Source organism: Martes martes (assembly GCF_963455335.1).
Source record: "Martes martes genome assembly, chromosome: 8".
Taxonomy (NCBI): Eukaryota; Metazoa; Chordata; class Mammalia; order Carnivora; family Mustelidae; genus Martes; species Martes martes.
The window spans coordinates 58,569,332-58,590,851 of NC_137895.1; the positions used below are offsets into that span (position 1 = coordinate 58,569,332).

The window sequence follows — 21,520 nt, forward strand, 5'->3', positions numbered from 1 at the left end:
GAGAGCCAGCCTGGTGGGTTCTAACCTTTGGTGGGGAATTGTACTAAAAATTAGTTTTTAAGGTGGATGCCCTCAGGTTTTCCACTCGTGCTTGAGTTCCAGCTTCCCCTGTGGAGATCCAGAAGTTCTTTAATCAGAAGCAGTTGGGGTGCGAAGTTCCATCATTCAAGGTGAATAAGTTCCAGAGATATAATGTACAGCACCTTGACTATTGTTTTATGTTTTTTTAAAGATCTTATTAGAGAGTGAGTGAAAGTGACCCCGGGGAGGAGCAGAGGGAGAGGGACAAGCAGACTCCATGCTGAGTGTGGAACCTAACTCATGACCTCGAGATTGTGACCTGAGCTGAAATCGAGAGTTGGACACTCAACCGACTGAGTCATCCAGGCACCCCCAGTGTGACTGTTGTTAACAATACTGTATTGTATGGTTGAAATCTGCTGAGAGAGTAGACTTTAAATGTTCTTAACCCACTCAAAAAAGGGAAAAAAAAAAAAGTGGATAATGGGTGAAGTGGTAGATATGTTAATTAGCTTGATTGTGGTGATTATTTCACCCACCATACAGATGTATACCTTTTTTCTTTTTCTTTTTTTTCTTTTTTTTTTTTTTTTGAGAGAGAGAGAGAGCACACGCAGGGGGAACAGCAGAGGGAGAGGGAGAAGCAGACTTCCCGCTGAGCAGGAAGCCTTATGCAGGGCTTTGTCCCAGGCCCTGGGATCCTGACCTGAGCAGGTCAGGGCAGGCAGATGCTTAACCAACTGAGCCATCCAGACCTCCCCTCAAGACGTATGTCGTGAACATATACAGTTTGTCATTTATACCTCAATAATGCTAGCGTGATGGAAGTAAACACAACAAAATTTTTTTTTAGAAAAAGCAGTTGGGGAAGATATTACCCAGAATTTGATTATTTCTGGTCTTGAGGACCCATTTATTTTATTTATTGAATGCCACCTACAAGTCGGGCACTTTGCTTGGAGTTTTAAAAATCTGTTGGGACTCAACATTTTGACCAATCAGTGCATTCAGAATAAGGGGACTACACTAACGGTAGACTATAAACTTGAATTAAGTACAACAAAGCAAAGGAATAGCTCAACCTGTATGATTCAGAAAAAGTTTACAGAGAAGGTGGCATTTGAATTATGTCTTAAAGGGTGGTGGGAGGTCACTCTATTGGCAGAATAACGAAGGGCAGAAGGAACGACCAGCATGCGTAGATCCAGAGACAGAATATGACATAATTGCCCGTGAACTCCTGGTAGATTAGAAAGGCTGCAGCACAGGCTTGGAGAGGCAGAGAGGGAGAAGAGGGGTCCTGTCAGGTCAAAGGGAGCCAGGTGGTGAGGTCTTGTGATTGCCAGAGGTGTTTCTCCAGTAGCCGCGCTTCCTGTGGTGGTCATGTGGGTGGAGAGTAGAGAGGAGGTGGGGAGGGGCTTCCAGAAAGGGTCATGTGATGGATCAAGGACGGCCCCTCAGAGCCCTGGGGCGCCCCCCCCCCCCCCCCCCCCCGCATAGGCATCCTTCTCTTGGCCCCTGTCAACAGTTGCTTGGTGGTGAGTCTTGTATTTCACACGACTCTGCCTCACTGATTTTTACTGTCTGTCTGAAATGATCTTTACCATAAACCTAATCACTCTTATTAGTAGTTTTTTATAAAAGAAAAACAACAAAATCTCCCCTTTCTTTGAGAGAGGGGTTCTTATTTGTCTTATAAATTAGGCTGAGTCTGGTCTTATTTCTTTGGGCTTTACCTAGAACCCATCTTTCGATGGGGAAGAAGAGGCAGATATCGTTTGCTTGACCTTAGACTGTGATGTTGACTCAGCAGATGAGCAGGAAACCATACAGTGTCTTGGAGGAGCAGATGGATTGAAATGTTAAAAATCTGTTTTGTTGGGGCACCTGGGTGGCTCAGTGGGTTAAAGCCTCTGCTTTCGGCTCAGGTCATGATCCCGGGGTCCTGGGATCGAGCCCTGCATCGGGCTTTCTGCTCCGCGGGGAGCCTGCTTCCCCCTCTCTCTCTCTGCCTGCCTCTCTGCCTAATTGTGATCTCTGTCAAATTTAAAAATATTTTAATTTTAATTTAATATTTATTTAAAAATAAATATTTATTTAAAATAAATAAATAAAATAATATATAAATAAAATAAATAAAATAAATAAATAAAAATAAATATTTAAAATAAAATAAAAATATTTATTTAAAATAAAATAAAAAATTTATTTAAAAATAAAATCTTTAAAAAAAAACCTGTTTTGTTAAATGATTTTGGCTAACAAAATAATTTAATTAGGAAAAAAAAAGCTCCCAGACTCTGCTCCTTATTCAGTGATACTTAAATAAATGTATCATAATTAATCACTCAGACTCTGACTTGGAATTTCTATAATATTAATGTTGATAAGAAGAATCATTTGGAAATAAGAGAGAATGTCTTTGTAGAAACATGGTCTTATTTTTGTGGTGGATGCAAATACTGTATTATTATTATTGTTATTATTTGTGTTGTTACATAGTGCAGTAGGCAATCAGCAGTTTCCCCCCCATATTAGAGAGAAATGTGTACGGTGGTCCCCTGTTATCTGTGGGGAATGTGTTCCAAGATCACCCCCAGGGGTTGTCTGAGACTTTGGACAGTGCTGGACCCTACATACATACTATGTTTTTTCCTATTCATACACACTGATGATAAATTTTAATTCATAAATGGGGCACAGGAAGAGATTAACAACAGTAACTAATAATAAACTAGAACAGCTATAACAATATGGTATAATAAAAGTTACATGAATGTGATCTCTCTCGGAATACTTGATCATATTGCAGTCATCTTTCTTGTGATGAGGCGTGGTGATAAAATGCCTGTCTGATGAGAGGAAATCAGGTGAATGACGTAGGCATTGTGATGCAGCGTTAGGCTGCTATTGACCTTCTGATACCCCAGAAGGAGGAGCATCCCTTGTTGGACTGCACCTGACCCCAGGTAACCGAAACCGTGGAAAGCAACGTCGTGGATAACTGGGGCCTATTCCTCTTCCACAGTAGTTCTTTAAGGCTCTTCTAAAAAGAAGGTGCTAGAGGGATATAAAAATGAAGTTAGTTATAGGAGGTAAATGGCTAGGTGCTCAGTTTACTGTGAAGTCACCTATGTGGTAGAGCGTTGGGGGATAAAACTGAATTACGATGGAGATACGCACTGTGTTTGGTGTTAGTTACTCACAGATAAGATCATGACTCACAATATAGTAAGGACAGGAGACCATTCTACCACGACTCCTTGATGAACTAAATCCAAGTTGTATAGTACAGCTGTATCCAGATGTTAGCTCTATCTGGGGAGCTGGCAGTGTTTTTCCCAAAAGCTAAGGGCTGGGTTTAAAATAGAAATTACAGTTAACTCAGAGAGATGGAGGGTAGGATCAGGGTAGGGAAGAGCATTTCAAAACAGAAGCAATAGAGATGTCTCCCAGAATTTTGAACACCTTGGTTTTTTTTTTTTTTCTTTCCCTTTTTCCTAACTTCTGTCCATGTTGTAACTTCTTCTTCTTCTTCTTCTTTTTTTTTTTTTTTTGCTTTTTCCCAAAAACTTTATTGGGGGAAAACTACAAAACATTTACAGTACAATGTTTACAGTCACAATTTGTAGTGAACTGATTCCCCAAAATATATTACAACTCAAGTTGAAATGTTGTAACTTCTAATACATTCTGAAAATGTCCCCTTTGAGGAAAGAATGGGCTACATCATACTCACTTCTAGTAGATGTAAATCTTGTCAATAAGGGGGGTAGTGATCATGGATTCCTTTAAGCCCCAACATTAATTCACTTAAGTATTTATTAATCATTTGTTCTTTTGGACTGGACACTTACAAATAAGTCTTTGCTGTCAGAAGTGAGACACGCAGCACAGGTAACATAACATTTTCCTCCCGTTAGACATAGCTATGTATGCTTCTGGTTCCCAGTGTACTACTCAGTTTTACATGAAGAGTGCCTTTCTATGACTGGGTTTCTTTCAACAAGGTTCTTTATTTGTAATTGTGCAAAAAAGAAGCATAAGCTTTAAAAAGAGCTTTGATGCAAAATGATGTATCTTTTCAAGGACCATGTATAGGTGAATATATTTAATAAGAAGTGTTTTTCTTTCCCCTTTAGACCTTAGCTGGATCTCCAAAGTACAGGTGAATCAACCCGCAGTTCTGAGGCGTGCAGAACAAATCCAGGCTTGCAGAACCGTGAAAAAGGAGTGGCAAGTAAGGTTGCTTCTTGAGCATTCTGTCCCTGTAGTGTACAATGCCTGGTCTCTTCCCTCAAGGCCACAATATTGAATTTCGCTCAAGATGCATCTAAACTTAAAAGATTGCAGCTGTCCATGACTTATTTTAATAATTCATATATGATGATGATGGGTTGGAGAAAGATAACACGTTTATCCAAACAAGTTAAAAATCTTATCACTCTTGAGTGGCAAAGCCACAAATGAATTTGAGGCATCTTTATTCATGAGTGAATTAAATGGCACATTTCCTCAACACATTTATTCAGCTCCTTAGACATACCTTCTTTGGTTGTCTTCTCTTTTAATTTTTAAGCCGTAACATTGAAACCTGATGTGTCTGCTGTTGAGGCCCTTAGGCATAAGCGTTGACCTTCTTTGACCATTGTGTTTACCTTACTATTAATTTTCATAAAGCATTTTCCCAAACTCGAAAAGTGATGTTTCATAGGGACTAGTGGTCAGCATACCCTTCAGTGTATACTGACCAATGGTGAGCTGTGCGTCACAGGACTAAGAGGAATTCAGAGTTCATGTCACAAGTGAAGCAAAATAGTGTGATTGAATCCTTTACGATGACATTTTACTTTTTGCTCATCCTTGGGAATATTCCAATGGAAAGATAAAAGGAAATTCATTAGAATGAGTTAGGAAGTATGAGTATTATTTTAGAAATGGAATTGAATTAGAGTGAAAAACAGTAACATCAAAGAAATTAGAGACTCTTTTTAAATGTCTTATCCCAGATCCCAAGGCTGGAGGTAAAATATGAGACAGAAACCCTCTTCTTCCCAAGTTCTGTCAGATGGTAGCTTTCAGGGGCTCCTAGTGGAGGAGATGGAGAGGTCTGGTGTGGGGAGGCTTAATCTATTAGGATTTCACTTTGGGATACCAATGGAAGGAAAAAAAAATTTTTAAAGATTTTATTTATTTGAGAGAGAGAGAGAGTGTGTGTGCGCACGTGCATGGGGGAGGGGCAGAGGGCAAGAGAGAATCTCAAGCAGTATCCGTCCTGAGCCAGAGCCCAGCTCAGGGCTCAGTCTCACAACCCTGAGTTCATGACCTGAGCTAAAATCAAGAGTGGGATGCTTAACTGACTGAGCCACCCGGGCACCCAGGAAAAATAATTTTTAAGGCTACTCTGTAATCCTCTTTTATTTTGTTCTATGCAGTGTTCCTCTTGTTGGTCACTCTTGAGCAATGTTTATATCACATTTGAGGACATGCCTTAGAACAGTATAGATGTCAGATTTTAGCACCCATGTTTGTCTAATGATTTCCTACTAACTAACTGGGTTGGAGATGATTTTTTTTAATCTTGTTTTTACTTTTCTTAAACCAGGCTGCTTGGCTCCTGAAAGCTGTTACCTTTATAGATCTTACTACACTTGCAGGCGATGACACATCTTCCAACGTTCAAAGGCTCTGTTATAAAGCCAAGTATCCAATCCGGGAAGATCTCTTAAAAACTTTAAACATGCATGATAAAGGTAACATTGTGTATAATCTGTCTCTGTTTACCTCTTTTCAGTACTAATTACTAAATCTAAGAGGATTTAAGACAAGATTCAGCTGCTAAAATGATAACAGCAATAAAATCCACGGGAGAATTGTAGACATAGGCAAATAATTGAGATTCTTCTCTGAAAAACAGTGGGGAGAGAATCTGAGTCTCATTTTTAGGTCAGTTCTTTCCATCCTGGATTAAAGTTGCTGGTAGAGAGTTTCTTTATTTTTCTTTCCAGTTCTTCAGTGTGGGAAATTTTCTGTCTAGTGACTCTAAAATACTGATTCTCATTCCCTAGCCACACGTGCAAAAGCCAGTCTCATTACTTAATAATCACATCTCATACATAAAGTATTTTCTGTGAGTAAATGAAATACTTTTGAGAATAAAATGCAAATGGGGAATATTGCATGCTCGTATATTAGGTTAGATCTTTTGAAAAAAAGTTATATTCACTCTCTTAGTATACATGAAAGAAAGGACTTTCTAAAGTTGCCATAAGTTTAGAATCTTAACATCTTAGGAATGGAGGAGACCTTTGAGAGTTGATCCCCTTTTTCTAAATGAGGAAACCAAGGTCTGGAAGGCTGAAGGGTATTTCCAAGACCATGTGCCATAGTACTCACTGGGCTGATTTTAGGAGCCACGTCTTTTGGCGGAGGGATGCTTCATGATTCCAAAGTGCCTACCGGTAATGAATATGCAACTGGAAATGTGACATTGGCCCAATGCCGGTATTTTACCCAAATAATTTGAAGATAATTTATAGACCTAAACAACTCCACAGCTTTTGCAAAATATGTGTCTTTGGGGTTGACAATGAAAATACCACCTACGTATAGGCATTGTTATACAAAATTGTTTCAAGTAACAACTTTGGAGGAGAGGCTGGGGAAAAATGGGGCAACTGTGTAGGTAGTCTATGTTCTTGCTTTGTTTTATAGTGGCTGATTGATTTTTATTTGATTTCTTTAAATTTAAGAGCTTATTCCTCTGAATGAGGGCTCCAGATCCAGATTGTATTATTTCTTGCAAGAGAGGGAAGGGAATTAGTTAAATATCATTTTGCTATACTACCCTGTCAGGTTTTCATCCACTTTCTTCATCCACTGTCTGTTAGCTGTACAAATCTGGATTATGTGACCTACATGAAATAAAATATTCTCATTGAGTCAAGCCTGTTATGTTCACCGCTTAGGAATCTTTAAAAAGTGGCATTATGTTGACCTCAGAGGTCGGTGCATCACAATTATTTTATTCCGTGACTTGAACAAGGAGCAAATGATCCCTGTTGTTAAGGTCTGGAAGGGAATGTGGGGAGTCAAAACTTTTTCATTCGGTGCAGTGTCTTAGGAGAGTTATTTCTCCTCTCATTTTGAGTTCTGCCAGGGTGTGGTGTAAATAATGAAAAGCCTATTGTGCAAGTTGAACTTACCATGAAGCAGGCTGTTCTGATGTCTTTTTTCCCAGGCCTCACGACCGCGGCCGTTTGTGTTTATCCCGCGAGGGTGTGTGATGCGGTTAAAGCGCTGAAGGCCGCGGGCTGTACCATCCCCGTGGCTTCAGGTAGGATTATTGTGGCTTTCGCTCTTGTCTCGAAGACTGTTTCTAGTTTTCAACTCAGACACCTGAGGGTTTTGTATACAGTTTTATACTATGATTTTAATTAGCTTTATATATTTAATGATTTCTATTTACTCATTCTGTCCATATCTACTTGCCTCCTAAGTAGCAGACCATTCATTTCCCAGAATACAGAACCGTGTCCCTGCCCTTACGGAAACTTGGTTGTTTAGGAGGAATAAGCAAGTTTAAAATGTCATAATGCAGGATATGTAGTAGTATATATATGTAAAAGATGATAATAAAGACACACAGAAGGTACAGTTGTAGCTCGGAGTGGAGAGTGATTTATTTTGCAGAAGCTGGTGATGGGGGAACGTACTGCAAGGTTTTCAGCAGAGACATGTCATGATCAGCTGCATGATATTGTGAGTTGGGGGTGGTTGTGGGTCCAGTGGGGTGGGGTGATAGGGAGTTAGGGGGACTTACCACAGTCCACCTGAGAGGTAAGGAGTGCCACCCCAAAACCTGGGAGTTTAGTAAAGACGAGAGGGTATGTTCAGGAGTCATTCACTTGAGATAGACTCAGGAGGACTGGACTGGGCATGAAAGAAAGAAGAGTATTTAAAGCTTCTGTATAAGTGAGGATGTAGAGTGTGTGTGAGTGTGAGTGAGTGTGTGTGGAGGGATAGATATAAAACTAGATTGTACTTTTAGAAGATGTTAAGAGGAATATCTTGGTGCTTTAGAAGAGGAGTCTAAAAAGATGATTAATTTATTTTATTAGGGAGACATCAAAGAGACACATAGTTTTGATATACAAGCTATTTGTGAAGATTCCGAAAGTGTTCGGCAGCTACCTTAAATTCTTCATCAGCCTCATTCAGTTCAGCTTTTCTTTTGCACAACAGAGAAACATCTTTCCTTTAAGATAGCAGACCCAAGGAATTTAATAACATCAAGGAAATACAAAGGTTATTTTTAGTAATGGAAATGGAATTAATGATGCACATGGAAAAAATGTTAATGATTTTTGAGAAGTATAGCTGTATTTTCTTTTCTTTTCTTCTTTTTTTTTTTTTTTTAAATTTACACTTGTCCATGCTCTTCCCAACTTGCCCCTGCCCCAGTTTTGTGGACAATATTAGGTCCTTTACCCTCCTCCAGTCTCCTCCCTTTATTCTCATCTGCTTGGCTCTTCATTTTAAGATAGGCAATGGGAAGAACCTATACTGCAATTTGGTTGCAACGGCCATAAATGTGAGTGAGTAAATCAAGGCTCCAGTGGTAACCAATTTGATTAAGAGCAGAATCCGTAATTAACCAGTCCATCAAGACAGAGCTCTAGCTACTGTTTTATGACTGTCACTATGATGATACATATTTTCTTAGTTTCTGTTTACTTAAAGCCCTCTTATGAGCATCTCTGCAGAAACTTAATTTCAGGTTTTCAAACGATAAAATACTAATATTCGTCCTAACACCAATACCTTATGAGGTGACATTCTGTTTCTTCCCGCTTCACTTTGTAAGACAGGCGTGAAGCTCTTTAGTGTCATTAATGCTTTGGTCAAAATGCTGTTTTGTTTTTGTTTTTTGTTTTTGTTTTTTTGTATGAGGTTCCTTGTTGAGATACTCACCAACTGAAATTTGTCTTCCTCCTTTCCTCCCTCCCTCCTTTTCTTCTTTCCTTCCCTCCTTTCTTTCCTCTCTACTAGTGGCCACTGGCTTTCCAGCTGGACAGACGCGTTTAAAAACACGATTAGAAGAGATCAGATTGGCTGTGGAAGATGGAGCTACGGAAATCGATGTGGTGATTAACAGGACGTTGGTGCTGACAGGCCAGTGGGAAGGTATGTGCAAGTCCTTACCTAAAAGGGGGACATAGTGCTACCTGTGTGAATCAATGGTGAGGACTGGAAAAGAGGCAGCATGTTTTGGAAGTCATTGTTCTAGGTTACACGTCACCAGATCAGAGGGTAAATTTCAGAGAAAACGTGGCTGGTATTGATCATGGCTTGTTCCCCTTATCAATCCTTGGCGGTTGCCCACATGCGTGAACTTTTTAGATCCCTTTGAGTGCTTAGGTGAGTGGCTATTTCTGTGCACTAGATTATTAATTTTGCTGTTCTCTACTATTTTATGACTCAATGCATAAATCACTCTAGGCAAGTCATTTATGCAAAGTTTATTTTAATAGGTGGAGGAAACTTCCCCTTTTTAATGTTAATCTTTGTGGATTTTGAGAATGTGGGATTAGTAATAAGTCTGCTAAGTCTATTTTCACTCCTGCTGTTCTTACACATAATTCCTATGGATACTATTTTATATTTTCCTTTGAGATTCATGATTTACTATCACACCGATTATGATAAAACATTACCCATTTTGATAACTAGCTATTGTTTTTATAATTAGATATTAAAAAATAGATTTGACTGGTGCCTTAAATATATTTTGTATATTAGAGATTGTTGATAGCTAAAATAAGTACAATTTTCTACTTTAAAAAATCAGTATAAAAGTGGTTCAACTAAAAATTTTTTAATCAAATATAAGATAAAGCCAGAATAATATGTTATCTCTTTAGATATGTGAATATCAAATACATGGTATATTTTATTATTTTTTTAAAATATATTTTATTTATTTATTTGTTAGAGAGAGAGAGAGGGAGAGAGAGCGAGCGAGCACAGGCAGACAGAGTGGCAGGCAGAGGCAGAGGGAGAAGCAGGCTCCCCGCCGAGCAAGGAGCCTGATGTGGGACTCGATCCCAGGACGCTGGGATCATGACCTGAACCGAAGGCAGCCGCTTAACCAACTGAGCCACCCAGGCGTCCCTGGTATATTTTATTCTAATTACAGATGTTATACCTGCTTGCTGTTAAAAACAAAAATTCTAATCAGTAATAAAGGACGTAGATGTCCCACATAAACTCATCCACTAGAAATAACCTCAATAACAGTATAATGCACAACTTTTCAGACTTTTTTCTCTTCATATACACGCATGCAACTGATGCCCTTTTTTAAAAGTTTAAATAAAAAGTAAGATTATGCTTAATGTATTTTTTTCTTAATCTATTTATTGCACTTGCCAATATTTCATGGGTATCTTTCTGTGACTCTCATTCATCAATCCATCTAGATTGTCAAATGTGAATCTTAATTCCATTGTTTATCCATTAAGAATTGCTTTTGGTTACAGAATAGCAATGATTTAATCAGTAGTTTATTTATTTATTTAGTCAGTAGTTTAAACCTCAAGGATTTATGTTCTTCTACAAAGTCTGGAGGTAGATATTTCAGGGGTACTTTGGCAGCCCCACAAAGTCCTTGGTCACTTACACTACTTGGATCTTCCACTCCCAAAGTGTGTGGCTTCTATCCCTGTACTTAAGGGCACTCCATTGTCTGAGGTCACTTCTGATGCTCCAGTGTTTCCAGCCATCTCCCAAATAACAGGAAAGAAGGGCTGTCCTATCCTAAAAACCTCCCACAGTATTTTTGCTTCCACCTCTTTGGCTCAGACTAAGTTGTGTGGCCACCGTGGCTGCAAGTCACGCCAGAAAATGTAGTTTTTTAGCTTAGAATATTGACTGCATTCCTGTACATTCTCAGGAAGTTAGATGGTGGACATATCTGTGCCCAGATGGAAAGGACTGAGGGGAGTTCTAGCACAGAAGGACAGTGTGCCATAAAGAGCCAAGTGGGGTCTGACAGTAAAAAGCTTAATAGCAAAGGGCCTTGTGAAACCACAATAACAGAAATATTTAAGTGAGAAGAGCTAGGAAGTCAGAAGGCACGGCTGTTAGCTGTGGGGCAGGTCACCCCAGAGATGTAAGCAGCTCCGAGAGCATCACGATCACCGATACCACAGTTCTGAATGATCTAGAAGGAAATGTTGAAGCCGTTCCTGTTTCCCCACTCCCAGCTGTACTCAGCAGCATTTTTAATCCTTACCCAGTTTAAATTCTTGACAGTCCACAAATATCTTTTTGTGCTTTTGATTTTTGTTCCCTTTTTTATGGTTCATGTGAGCTTTGGCTGATTGCAATCATTCTTAAAAGGCATATTTTAAATGGGTACCCTTTATCCCTATATATTGATTCTTGTTTCCTTCCAGTCATAGATTTCAGTTAGGATTTCAGGCCAGAATTAGAGGGAAAAAATGAATATGCATAATATTGAAAACAAATTTGGAAATAGACTATGTGATTTAGTTAAATAAAAAAAAAAACTATATGCCCTGTATGTCTTTTATTAAACAGTTGTAGACATAGAAGTATAGTTTCTATTATAACTTGTGCTCTTGTCTCTAGAATACTAATTGGGAAAAAAAATATAATAGGAGATGGGTTTTGATGTAATTGTCCCTTAATGAACTAGGAATGGTTGTTTTTAGGAACTGATAATTTCCTAATAACAGGCATTCATGCAAAATATAATAACACATCTTTGTCCTAGACCATACTTTTCTATTAACTTTTTTATGGTGTTAATAACCTCTTGACCCAAAACAAATTGAAAAGGAACATTTAATACTAGAAATTTAATTCTAAATAGAAACTTGCAATGACTGAAGCCTTTTTTTTTCACTGCAGTATTTTTCTTAATTTGCCTCAATTTGATTATGGATTACATTTTTCAGTGTCACGCTTTCATATTAGCTGTTTACTAAAATATGAGCCTAAAATTGATTTCTTGGAATGTGCAGACAAAAATGTCTTTCAGGCTAATACACGTTCAAATGCAGGTCCCTCTCATCTGTGCACTGAGGAGTGTAGGACAGTGGCTGAAGCATGAAAGAAAGGATCCTAGTTTTAAAGCTGACCATTCAGAGTGTATCCTAACCATGTCTCTTGGTCACAGGATCCACAGTTTCAGGGATGAACTCAAAGAGAAGACTGGAAGAGGGGCTTGTACTCCTCTTCTTGAATTCTCCCTGGTGACAATTTGAAATCTCTACTCCTTGAGCTTCTAATTCTTCTGCCCACCCACCTTGAGGCTCCTTCCCTCTTAGTGGAAGACGGAGCTGCTGCTTCTCAGAGAAAACAGATACCACTAGACAGGAACTCCCTCAGGGTCCTTACAGCAGGCTCTGTTTTCCTTTATTTCTTCTTTTCGCCTTCCTCCTAAGTCTGGTCCCTTTGTGGCAGCTCCCATCTTCTCCCACATTTCCTGAGACCTTACTCCATTTGTCGGCCATTTTTTTCTGCTGTGTCTTTAGTTTCTGTCTCTGCTGGCTCATTCCCGTCAGCATCTAAAACATATGTAAGCTCTTCTTATCCATTAAACACACACACACACACACAAACACACACACACACACACTCACATGCCAACATTCCCCCTCATCCCCAGCTAAGTCTCCCTTTCTGTTCTTTCCTTCATGACTAAAGTTCTCAAAAAGTCATATTTACTTGTTTCTCCTGAATCTGCACTAACCAGGATGCTAATGACCTCTTATTTTTCTGTGCCCAGGGAATATTCTTTATTTGTCTGTTTAGCTTTACCATTCAGCATTTGATACAGTGCACTGTCTTCCTTCTAGAGATACTCTCCTGTCGTGGTGACCCTAAATTTTCAGGTTTTCCTCCATGTTTCTCATTACTCCTGTGTCCCTGTATCTTGTTTGCAAGCTACTCTGCCTCCCCCAACATCCCTGAAGTGTTGGTTGTCCTTAGGTCCTGTCCCAGCAAACTCAAACTTCTCCTCAGACTCTGCACATTCTACTTTGGAAATGTTCTGTCTTCACTGATTTCAGCCACACCGTGTGCTAACGACTACAAAACCTCCTAAGCACCGGACCAACATCCGCCAGACTCTGGAATGCGTGCTCTGTTTCCCCGCTAAACCATGTTGCTTTTTTATGCATCATTTTTTAATTTTTTAAAAAGATTTTATTTATTTATTTGAGAGAGCGAGCACAAGCAGTGGGGAGGAGGAGAGGGAGAGGGAGAAGCAGGCTCCCCGCTGAGCCTGGAACCCGAGCCAATGCAGGGCTCAGTCCCAGGACCCCAAGCTCATGACCTGAGCTGGAAAGCAGTTGCTTAACCGACTGAGCCACCCATGTGCCCGTCATACATCATTTTTACATACATAGTCCAGTGACTCTTGATCAAATCAGAGAATCTAGCCATTTTAGAAGGAAATATATTAAAAAAATATTTGACTGGGTGCCTGGGTGGCTCAGTGGGTTAAAGCCTTTGCCTTCGGCTCAGGTCATGATATCAGGGTTCTGGGATCTAGCCCCACATCGGACTCTCTGCTCAGTGGGGAGCCTGCTTCCTCCTCTCTCTCTCTCCTGCCTGCCTCTCTACCTACTTGTGATCTCTCTCTCTGTCAAATAAATAAATAAAAATTTAAAAAAATTAAAAAAAATATTTGACTTGAACACTTTCTCTTAAATACAGTTTGATTTCAGAACTGTGGTATCAGCAACGGCATTATCCTGGAGCACAGTAACGCTACCCGGGCTGTGGAAATCTCTGAGATGACCCGCCCCCGGCTAACAGTTCAGGCTGCTGTGCCTTTTGACTTCATATGCCTTTTTATTTAAACATTTTTGTTAGTGTTGTTTTGCCTGGCCCTTTGCTGTTAAGCTTTTTACCACCAGATCCTGATTTGCTCATTATGGCACACTGTCCTTCCCTGCCTGTACTTCCCTCCGTCTTTTCTATTCAGGCACAGAAATGTACACCATTACCAGAAGGGAGCATAACTCTGGGAGACTAGAGGGCTGAAAGCACATCTTTGCATCAGACAGGCCTTGGTTGGAATCCAGGTGCTACCATTAGTAGCTGTTTTCTCTTAGGCAAGTTACTTCTCTGTGTCTTCTGTTCCTTCTCTGCAAAATAAGAGTAATGGCATCCACTTCCCAGGGTTATAATGGGGATTCAATTAGATAATGTATGTAAATCGATCATCTTGTTGCTTGGCCCAGATGAATCCCTCCATGCCAGCTGTGGTTTCTTCTCCTTCCCTTTCCTCCTTCTGGTGCGATAGTATGTTGTCAAGGGAAGTAACCATAATAGTACATGTATTGAGTAAATGAAGTAGAACTCTAAAAGACTTGGATTTTAGTCTTTGTAATTTTGATAATTTATACCTAGTCCTTGGGCAAACACTTCACTTCTCTCTGCCTCCGTTTAAATAAGCTACCAGTGAGGGGATAAAACTTAATGATTTCTATAGTCCTTTAGAGCTATAATGGCCTGTGATTTTATATTTGGTGTTTTCATTGTGTGGGAGTATTATTCCCTTGATAAGGACCTGTAATACAGTATTTTTTCATGATGATATTAAAGTCGACATCTAAGTTGCATTTCTTAAACAGTTCTTTGAAGAAAGCATTCACCAGAAGGGGTTCATCATCTCATAAATCTTATTGAACAGGTTTTGAAAATTAAATACATCCCATGCTCTGTAAATACAGAGGTGTTCATTTCTTACTTTTTTATGACCTCTCTCTGCTGCATACATTTACCTTAATATATTACCAGTGACATGGGAATGGTATCAGATTCTGCCTCATTCAAGATTCTCCCAGTTCTTTGAGCTCAGGACCTAGAGCTGACTTTACTAGTCTTTGGAAACCCATTCCATACCAGAGCGCCATCAGACATGACCCCAAAGGTGGCTTCTTCCGTGACATTTTTCAGCATGGTGTGTTCGGTGTCACACTTGGGAATGTTGTTTGTGTCCTGTATCCAGAGCCCTAGTTTATCCTCTTCAGTTCCTCAGCCTGACTTGCTCTCCTAAACTTCGTTTGTGGAGTACGTGCCTCACACTATTAAGAGTTTCAGGGTAAGAGAATGAAATATTTGGGCCAATGCAACCGTGTCTGTTATTGTATCTTAGGAAGTGGATCCTGAAAATCTTGTGTCTGGGCAAAAATTTATTTTTCTTCTTTGTTTATTTTTGCATAGGAAGGATGGTAGAAGGAACATCTCTTAAAAGAAATTAGAATTTTTCTTTGTTTTGTAGAGCTGTTATTCATAATATGAGAAAAGCAATCTCTAAATCTATAGACACTGTTTGGGGTGGAATCACATAATCTATAATCTATGCTTTCTGTGTTTGGGGAGTTGTTTATAACAGAAAAATTCTGGAGATACTTATGGCAGCTATAGGCTTTTATAGTTTTTGTTTTTAGGCTATGATTCTTTAAAACTTCAAATACTATTGACCAAAATGTGTGTGTTTTATCTCTTGTAGGTTATTTTACTACCTGGTGTTTTAGCTCTTCTCTGTTTTAGTCTTACAAGATTAATTAGTTACCTTGGTGGATGAAAACTGTTCTTGAACATTTTGTGACTTTTTAAGTTTCAAAGGTTGCTGCACAATTTATATTAAGTGTTTTACTGTACATATAATTATCTTTTCAGGCCATTCTTGTGCAGTGTTGAACATCTTTCTGGTACTCAAAAAATAATTGCTTAGATATATTCATTAACAGTTATTTTTTAAGTGTCTTTGAATAGCATGAAATATAAAAAGGAAATCTACTTTATGACTTTTAGATAGGAAACATGGTCTTTAAACACTGTAATTTTTACTAAAATCATAATTTGTATTCATGAAAGCTTTACTAATCACATAGTTTTCTTTGTCTACGGCAGTGCTTTTCCAGAAAAACCTAACTGATTGCCAGGAGCCTTCCGGTTAAGAATTTACTTTCTTTAGAGGTGGAAGCTGGAAAGCAATAAGATCATTTTGAATAGAGAAAAGTGAGACGCTATAGAAGCAAGTGTCTGGTGACACAGGGAGGCAGAAGGTAGGGCCATTGTCAGTCGTTTGGGATGCTGTCCAGAATAGGGGCAGTGTGACCCCCTCTGCTCCTTGGATCTACATACTCATCACACAGGTCTTTCCCAGTGTAACTAGGTTCTCTGATTCATGTTAGTGAACACGCTCCATAAATACAGCCTCCCCTGTTTTTTAGCTGGGAATGACGAGCAGAAGGTCAGGCTATGACCTCTGTTTCTCCTGCTCAGTGTGGCACTAGTAGGAGGGATGTTGGGGAGACAGACAGGAGATAGCTCCTCTGCTGGCTGCTACCCTATTGATTATGCATCTACAATGTCATGTATCCTGGGTTTCTAGTACACCCACTTTTGCTACTCCTGAAAACCTCATTATAAGTCAAAACATTTATTATCAGGTTTTTAATATGACATCACGATGCCAGCCACTTCTCTGGTGTATGTGTTTTGTTATATTTTGCATTATTCTGACTAATTTGCAGTCATGGTGCTTGAATTCCATTTTCGTTTGTCAGTCATTTTTATAATGGCCTTCCAGATTATTATTTTTCTGTTATGTGCAAGAATTAGTCTTTCTTTTTTTAAATGGGGGAATTTTTAGTTTCTGTAATGTTTGAATTTTTAACAGTGAACATGGATAACATGTGAGTATGGGAGCAGAAAAATTAATAAAGGCTCTAGGGAATAAGGTCATGATGTATGAAAAGCTGTAACGGTAGGATGTTTACTGAAGTATTGTTTGTAATAGCAAAAAATCTGAAACCTTAAGTATTATTGGATACACATGATTGAATAAATTATTTATAACCATGTAGTGGGAGGTTGTGCAGCCATTAAAAATTGTGTTACAAACCTATATTTATTAATATGGAAAGATATCTGTGATATTTCGAAGGGAAAAAAGCAGGTTACCAAATAGTATGTACCATATACAATCACTTTTTTTTTTGTTTAAAAAACAGAATGATTGATAATCTCAAAAGCCCTTTTGTAAAAAAAAATCTAAATGCTAAATAAATTACAGCAGCATATATGAAATGTGTCTTTTTAACATTTTGAATAATTTTAAACTTATAGAAAAGTTGCAAAAATCATATATACAACAGTTTACTCTTCACTGAGATTCCATAGTTATTAAATTCTGCCCCATTTACCGTATGCCTTTTCATTGTCTCTTTGTGTGTATGTATATATGTGTGTGTGTGCATGTGCACATATATAAAATTATGTACGTGTAATTGTTTTAATTATTTGAGATTAAGTTGCTGGCCTGTCAATCCATTACTCATAAACATTTCAGTGTGTATTTTCTAAAAACAAGAACAGTTGTACCAAGCCACAGTACACCGTCAAAATCAGGAAATTAACATCGATACCATACTACCATTAAATCCATAGACTTTATTCATTTTCCAGATTGTCTCAGTAATGTTCTTTATTAGTTTCGGGATCAGTTGTTACATGTCTCTGTAGTCTTATTCAATCTGAAACAGTCCTCAATCTTTCCTTTAGTTTGAAGAGTAGATGTCTATTATTTTGTAAAATATGCTCCATTTGGGTTTGTTTGGTGTTTTTCTCATGATTAGATTTAAGTTATATATCTTGGGGAGAAATACCACAGAAATATTTCTCAGTTTTCCCCAGTGCATTATTTTAGGAGTTATAAGATGTTGACTTTTCCCATTATGGGTGATGTTGATTTTTAAATGGCTAAAATGCTGTCTGGCAAGTTTCTTCATTGTAAAATTAGTAAGCATTTTGTGTTTTAAGAAGTAATTAATACAGTATATGAATGAAGGTATCTCGAGACTATGTTAATATCCTGTTCCTCATCTAGCTTTTATTCAGTAGTTTTAGCATTCATTCGTAATTCTTCTGTTATTACTCTGGTAGTTGTCAAATAGTGATTTTTCTAATTCTGTCATTTCTTCTGTACTTATTAGTTAGCATTACCTTCTCCTCCCCCACTTTCTTCCTCTCTGTAAGAATTCCTGGAGTTCTTTTTTACTCAGCTGGTTATAATCTATTGCTATCATTATTATTTTGGTACTCAGTTTATTCCAGATTTGGCTAGTGGGAGCTGCTTCAGATGGCTGTTCTGCCCTTCTGACATGTTTGTAGTATTCATTGAGAACTTCTTGAATTTTTATCAAAGATATTTCAGGCTTACCTTTAACTTTTTCTGCCCGAGCTCTGGAATCAGCCATTTTTCCATGGAGCTCTGCTTCCTTTTATTGAAGACCGGTATTTAGAAACCAAGATCTGGGCACTCAGTGTGCTCATTGCTGCAAGGTTGTGGTCTCTCAACCTTCTCAGTGGGTAGATCTAGGAAACAGATGAATGTTCACATATACACGATGAACACATATAAACACACATGCATTTATATCTGTTTGCCTGTCTTTCTGTCATCTATCTATATCAGAAACTATGAGTTTACACTGATGACTTCCTTACAAGCTGATATCACATGGTTATTCTTGCCCTTTCTCTTTCTATATGCCCCTCTTTCTTGTCACAAGAAATCTTTTTTTTTTCATGATTTCACTTGTATGTGGAATTTTTTTTCCCCACAAGAAATCTTTTTCCCATTATCCTCAATATACTTATTTATTTGATCAGTTGTCTTGTATGTAACAGTCTCTTGATCAGACAGACAGCCTGTCTTCCTGGTCTAGTACTGTGCACTCAGGCTGGTTGAGCTCACAAGTCCTCCAGAGCTCCCAGCCCTCACTGATGAGGGTATCACCCCCCAAAACTAATCTGGCAGCACATGAGGCCACAGTTTCCCAAGGTCCCTGTGACATACCATTTCCAAGTTTACCTCCCCCTTCATGGCAGTGTGCACCTGGAAGTATTTCAGCTCCCCCACCTCTCTCTGGCTGAGAGCTGCCACGAAGTAGAGTTCCAAATTGTCTTTCTAAACCAATAACAAGAAGCTGTTTGGTCTTAATTGTACCAATGTAATGTTTTATAACCAATCAAAGTTTACCTTCATTTTTATAACTGCTTCTTATTAAGGTGGATCCAAGAGAAAAAGTTAATTGGTTACTGTAAAGTTGCTCCTGCCGGCGATGGTAAGAAGAGAGGCTATGAGGCAAATGGATCTGAGAGATGAACTTTATTGCAAGCACCCTTGGGCAAGGTTCCGCGACTCACAGAAAGGAGGGGGGGGATAGTGAGTCGGGGAAGTCACACTGGGAGGGAGTTGGCGGGGGTCTTTTATCGGGTTGGGGTAGAGCATAGCCTTGCGCCCATTGGGTATGTAGTGATCGGAGGGTATGGGGCGAGGGTGGTCTGTGATGGGCAGTTCTCAATTTGGAAGCTCCTGGGTGGAGAGTGTCAGTCTCCTGATGGTGATGTGGAGGCCGCAGTGAGGGTGGCAGGAAAGTCTGTCATCTTGGAGAGGGTTGGCGGGAAGATCCGCCATTTTGGAGCCCCTGTTTCCCAGCCGGCCCATCATTCTGATCTCTTTATATTTATATTGGTGTCAGGGGGCGTTGACTTTGCTCTGGCTGCTTCCTGCTGGCAGTGGGACATCGTCGTAGAGGCCATCGGATGTGGGCAGGCGGGAATAGGGCTGTAGGAGGAGTTGGTTGACTGATACCCTGGTCATTTCCTGCAGGTGCTCCTGTAGGCAACATATAAGGCAGGGAGCAATAGAGATTAACAGGAGGAGTACACAGAGGGGCCCTGCCAAAGGGAGGAGCCAGGTTACCCAGGCTTGGGGTTTAAGCCCCAATTAGCGTCATCTTGACGCCTTGCTCGGATCCGGTCCCTGAGTTCCTTGGCTTTGGAGGTGACTATGCCTGACTGGTTGACGAAGTAGCAGCACTCCTCGTTCAAGTAGAGGCATGTTCCCCCTTTCTTGGTGGTGAGGAGATCCAGGGCGCATTGGTTTTGCAGGGTGACAGTGGCTAAGCTGGTGATTTGAGTCTGTAGGGCGGTGAGGGAGTCTGCTATTCGTTCCATGTCCTCGTTGAGTGCCTGGGAGAGCTTATAATAGAAGTTAATGGAGGTTCCCAGCCCTGCTGCCCCAGTTGTTAGTCCTGCCCCTATTAAGAAGGGGAGGAAGGCAGCCCTCCTCTTCAGAGAGGTAGGGAACAGCTGAGATAAGAGTTGTTCAGATGAATAGATGCTGGTGGTTGGAGACAGAAGGATGAGTACAATCCAAGGAATCATTGGTGGTTAGGCAGCGATAGATCCCTTTTGGGCAGGAGAGAAAGATTCCTGAGGGGGTGCAGTAGGGGAGAGTGGAGATGTTGTGGGTGGTGTGAGGTGTGGAGGAGGTGAGGTTCAGGATCGGTATGGGAGCGCCGATGGGTCCGATGTGGACCTTCTTAGTGGAGGAACTGGGTATAGGCCAGGAGTTAGGAATCGGTATCCCGATGATGTTAATGAGGGAGGAAAAAGGAAAACAGATCCAGAAGTCTTGCCCCCCGGAGACATTTTTCCAGAGGTTGTAGCTGGAATTTAGGAGGGTTAGGGTGAGTGGTTCAGTGGAGGGTGCCCCCCGTAAGGAGTCAAGGTTGATCCCTTTATATTCGGGTTATGCTTGTACCCGATTTAGAAGTTGTTGTACTTCCTGAGGGAGTTGTTGCGGGTGGCCTGATCCTGGAACCCCCCCCCCCCATCAGAGAGTCCTATTTGGGCCAAGTAGGTCCAGCAGACTTTTCCAGATTTGGGGTAGTTAGTACAGGGGGGGCGGGAGGTCCGAGAGAGTTCAGGGGTCCAAAAGGTCTTTCCCGGGGCATGGGTCGACGTGCAGAGGGTTGGTGTTTTTCCCTGGTAGCAGGACTTGGGCATAGAGGTATAGGCCGAGAAATAGCGTGAGGTAGCTGAGCCCCTCATGCAGTCACATGACTCCGCCTGGATCTGGGGACTCGGGAGGAGTACGAGGAGCCCTAACCAAGCACAGTTTGGTGGGGCCCACCATCTGGGAGGCCCACTTACTGTCAGTGAGGACCCGTTTAAGGTTGTTGATATGCACCCTTGGCTGGTAGCCCAGTAACTTTGCCGCAGTTGGGGTGATGAGGATGACAGTGTGGGGTCCTGTCCACCGCGTCTGTAAGGGACCGGGGTTGCGACTCCTGAGGAGAACCTGGTCACCCGGGAGTAGTTTCCGGGGAGGAGTCTCATCATCCTTGGGGTGGTGAGTATGACGGTGTGGGGTCCCGTCCACCGCGTCTGTAAGGGTCTGGGGTTGCGACTCCTGAGGAGAACCTGATCACTCGGGAGTAGTTTCTGGGGAGGAGTCTCATTATCCTCGGGGTCATTCGGGGCCGGGGTGACTGAGTCAGCATGAGCTCTCAGGAGGGCCTGAAGTAGAGTGAGGTAAGGCAAATACGAGAGAAGGGGTGGAGGAACAGCCGGGAGACTGTGATCTATGAGGAAGGGA

General features: G+C 40.4%; 1 protein-coding gene across 1 annotated transcript in view; it reads left to right on the top strand.

Moving 5' to 3' along the window:
• DERA (deoxyribose-phosphate aldolase) overlaps positions 1-21,520 on the top strand; it is a 121,871-nt gene that overhangs the window by 43,250 nt on the left and 57,101 nt on the right. The window contains exons 2-5 of the mRNA XM_080810599.1: positions 4,164-4,261; positions 5,627-5,774; positions 7,262-7,357; positions 9,073-9,207. Of these exons, the coding sequence (XP_080666725.1) occupies positions 4,164-4,261; positions 5,627-5,774; positions 7,262-7,357; positions 9,073-9,207 (477 nt within the window). The remainder of the gene's footprint in view (positions 1-4,163; positions 4,262-5,626; positions 5,775-7,261; positions 7,358-9,072; positions 9,208-21,520) is intronic.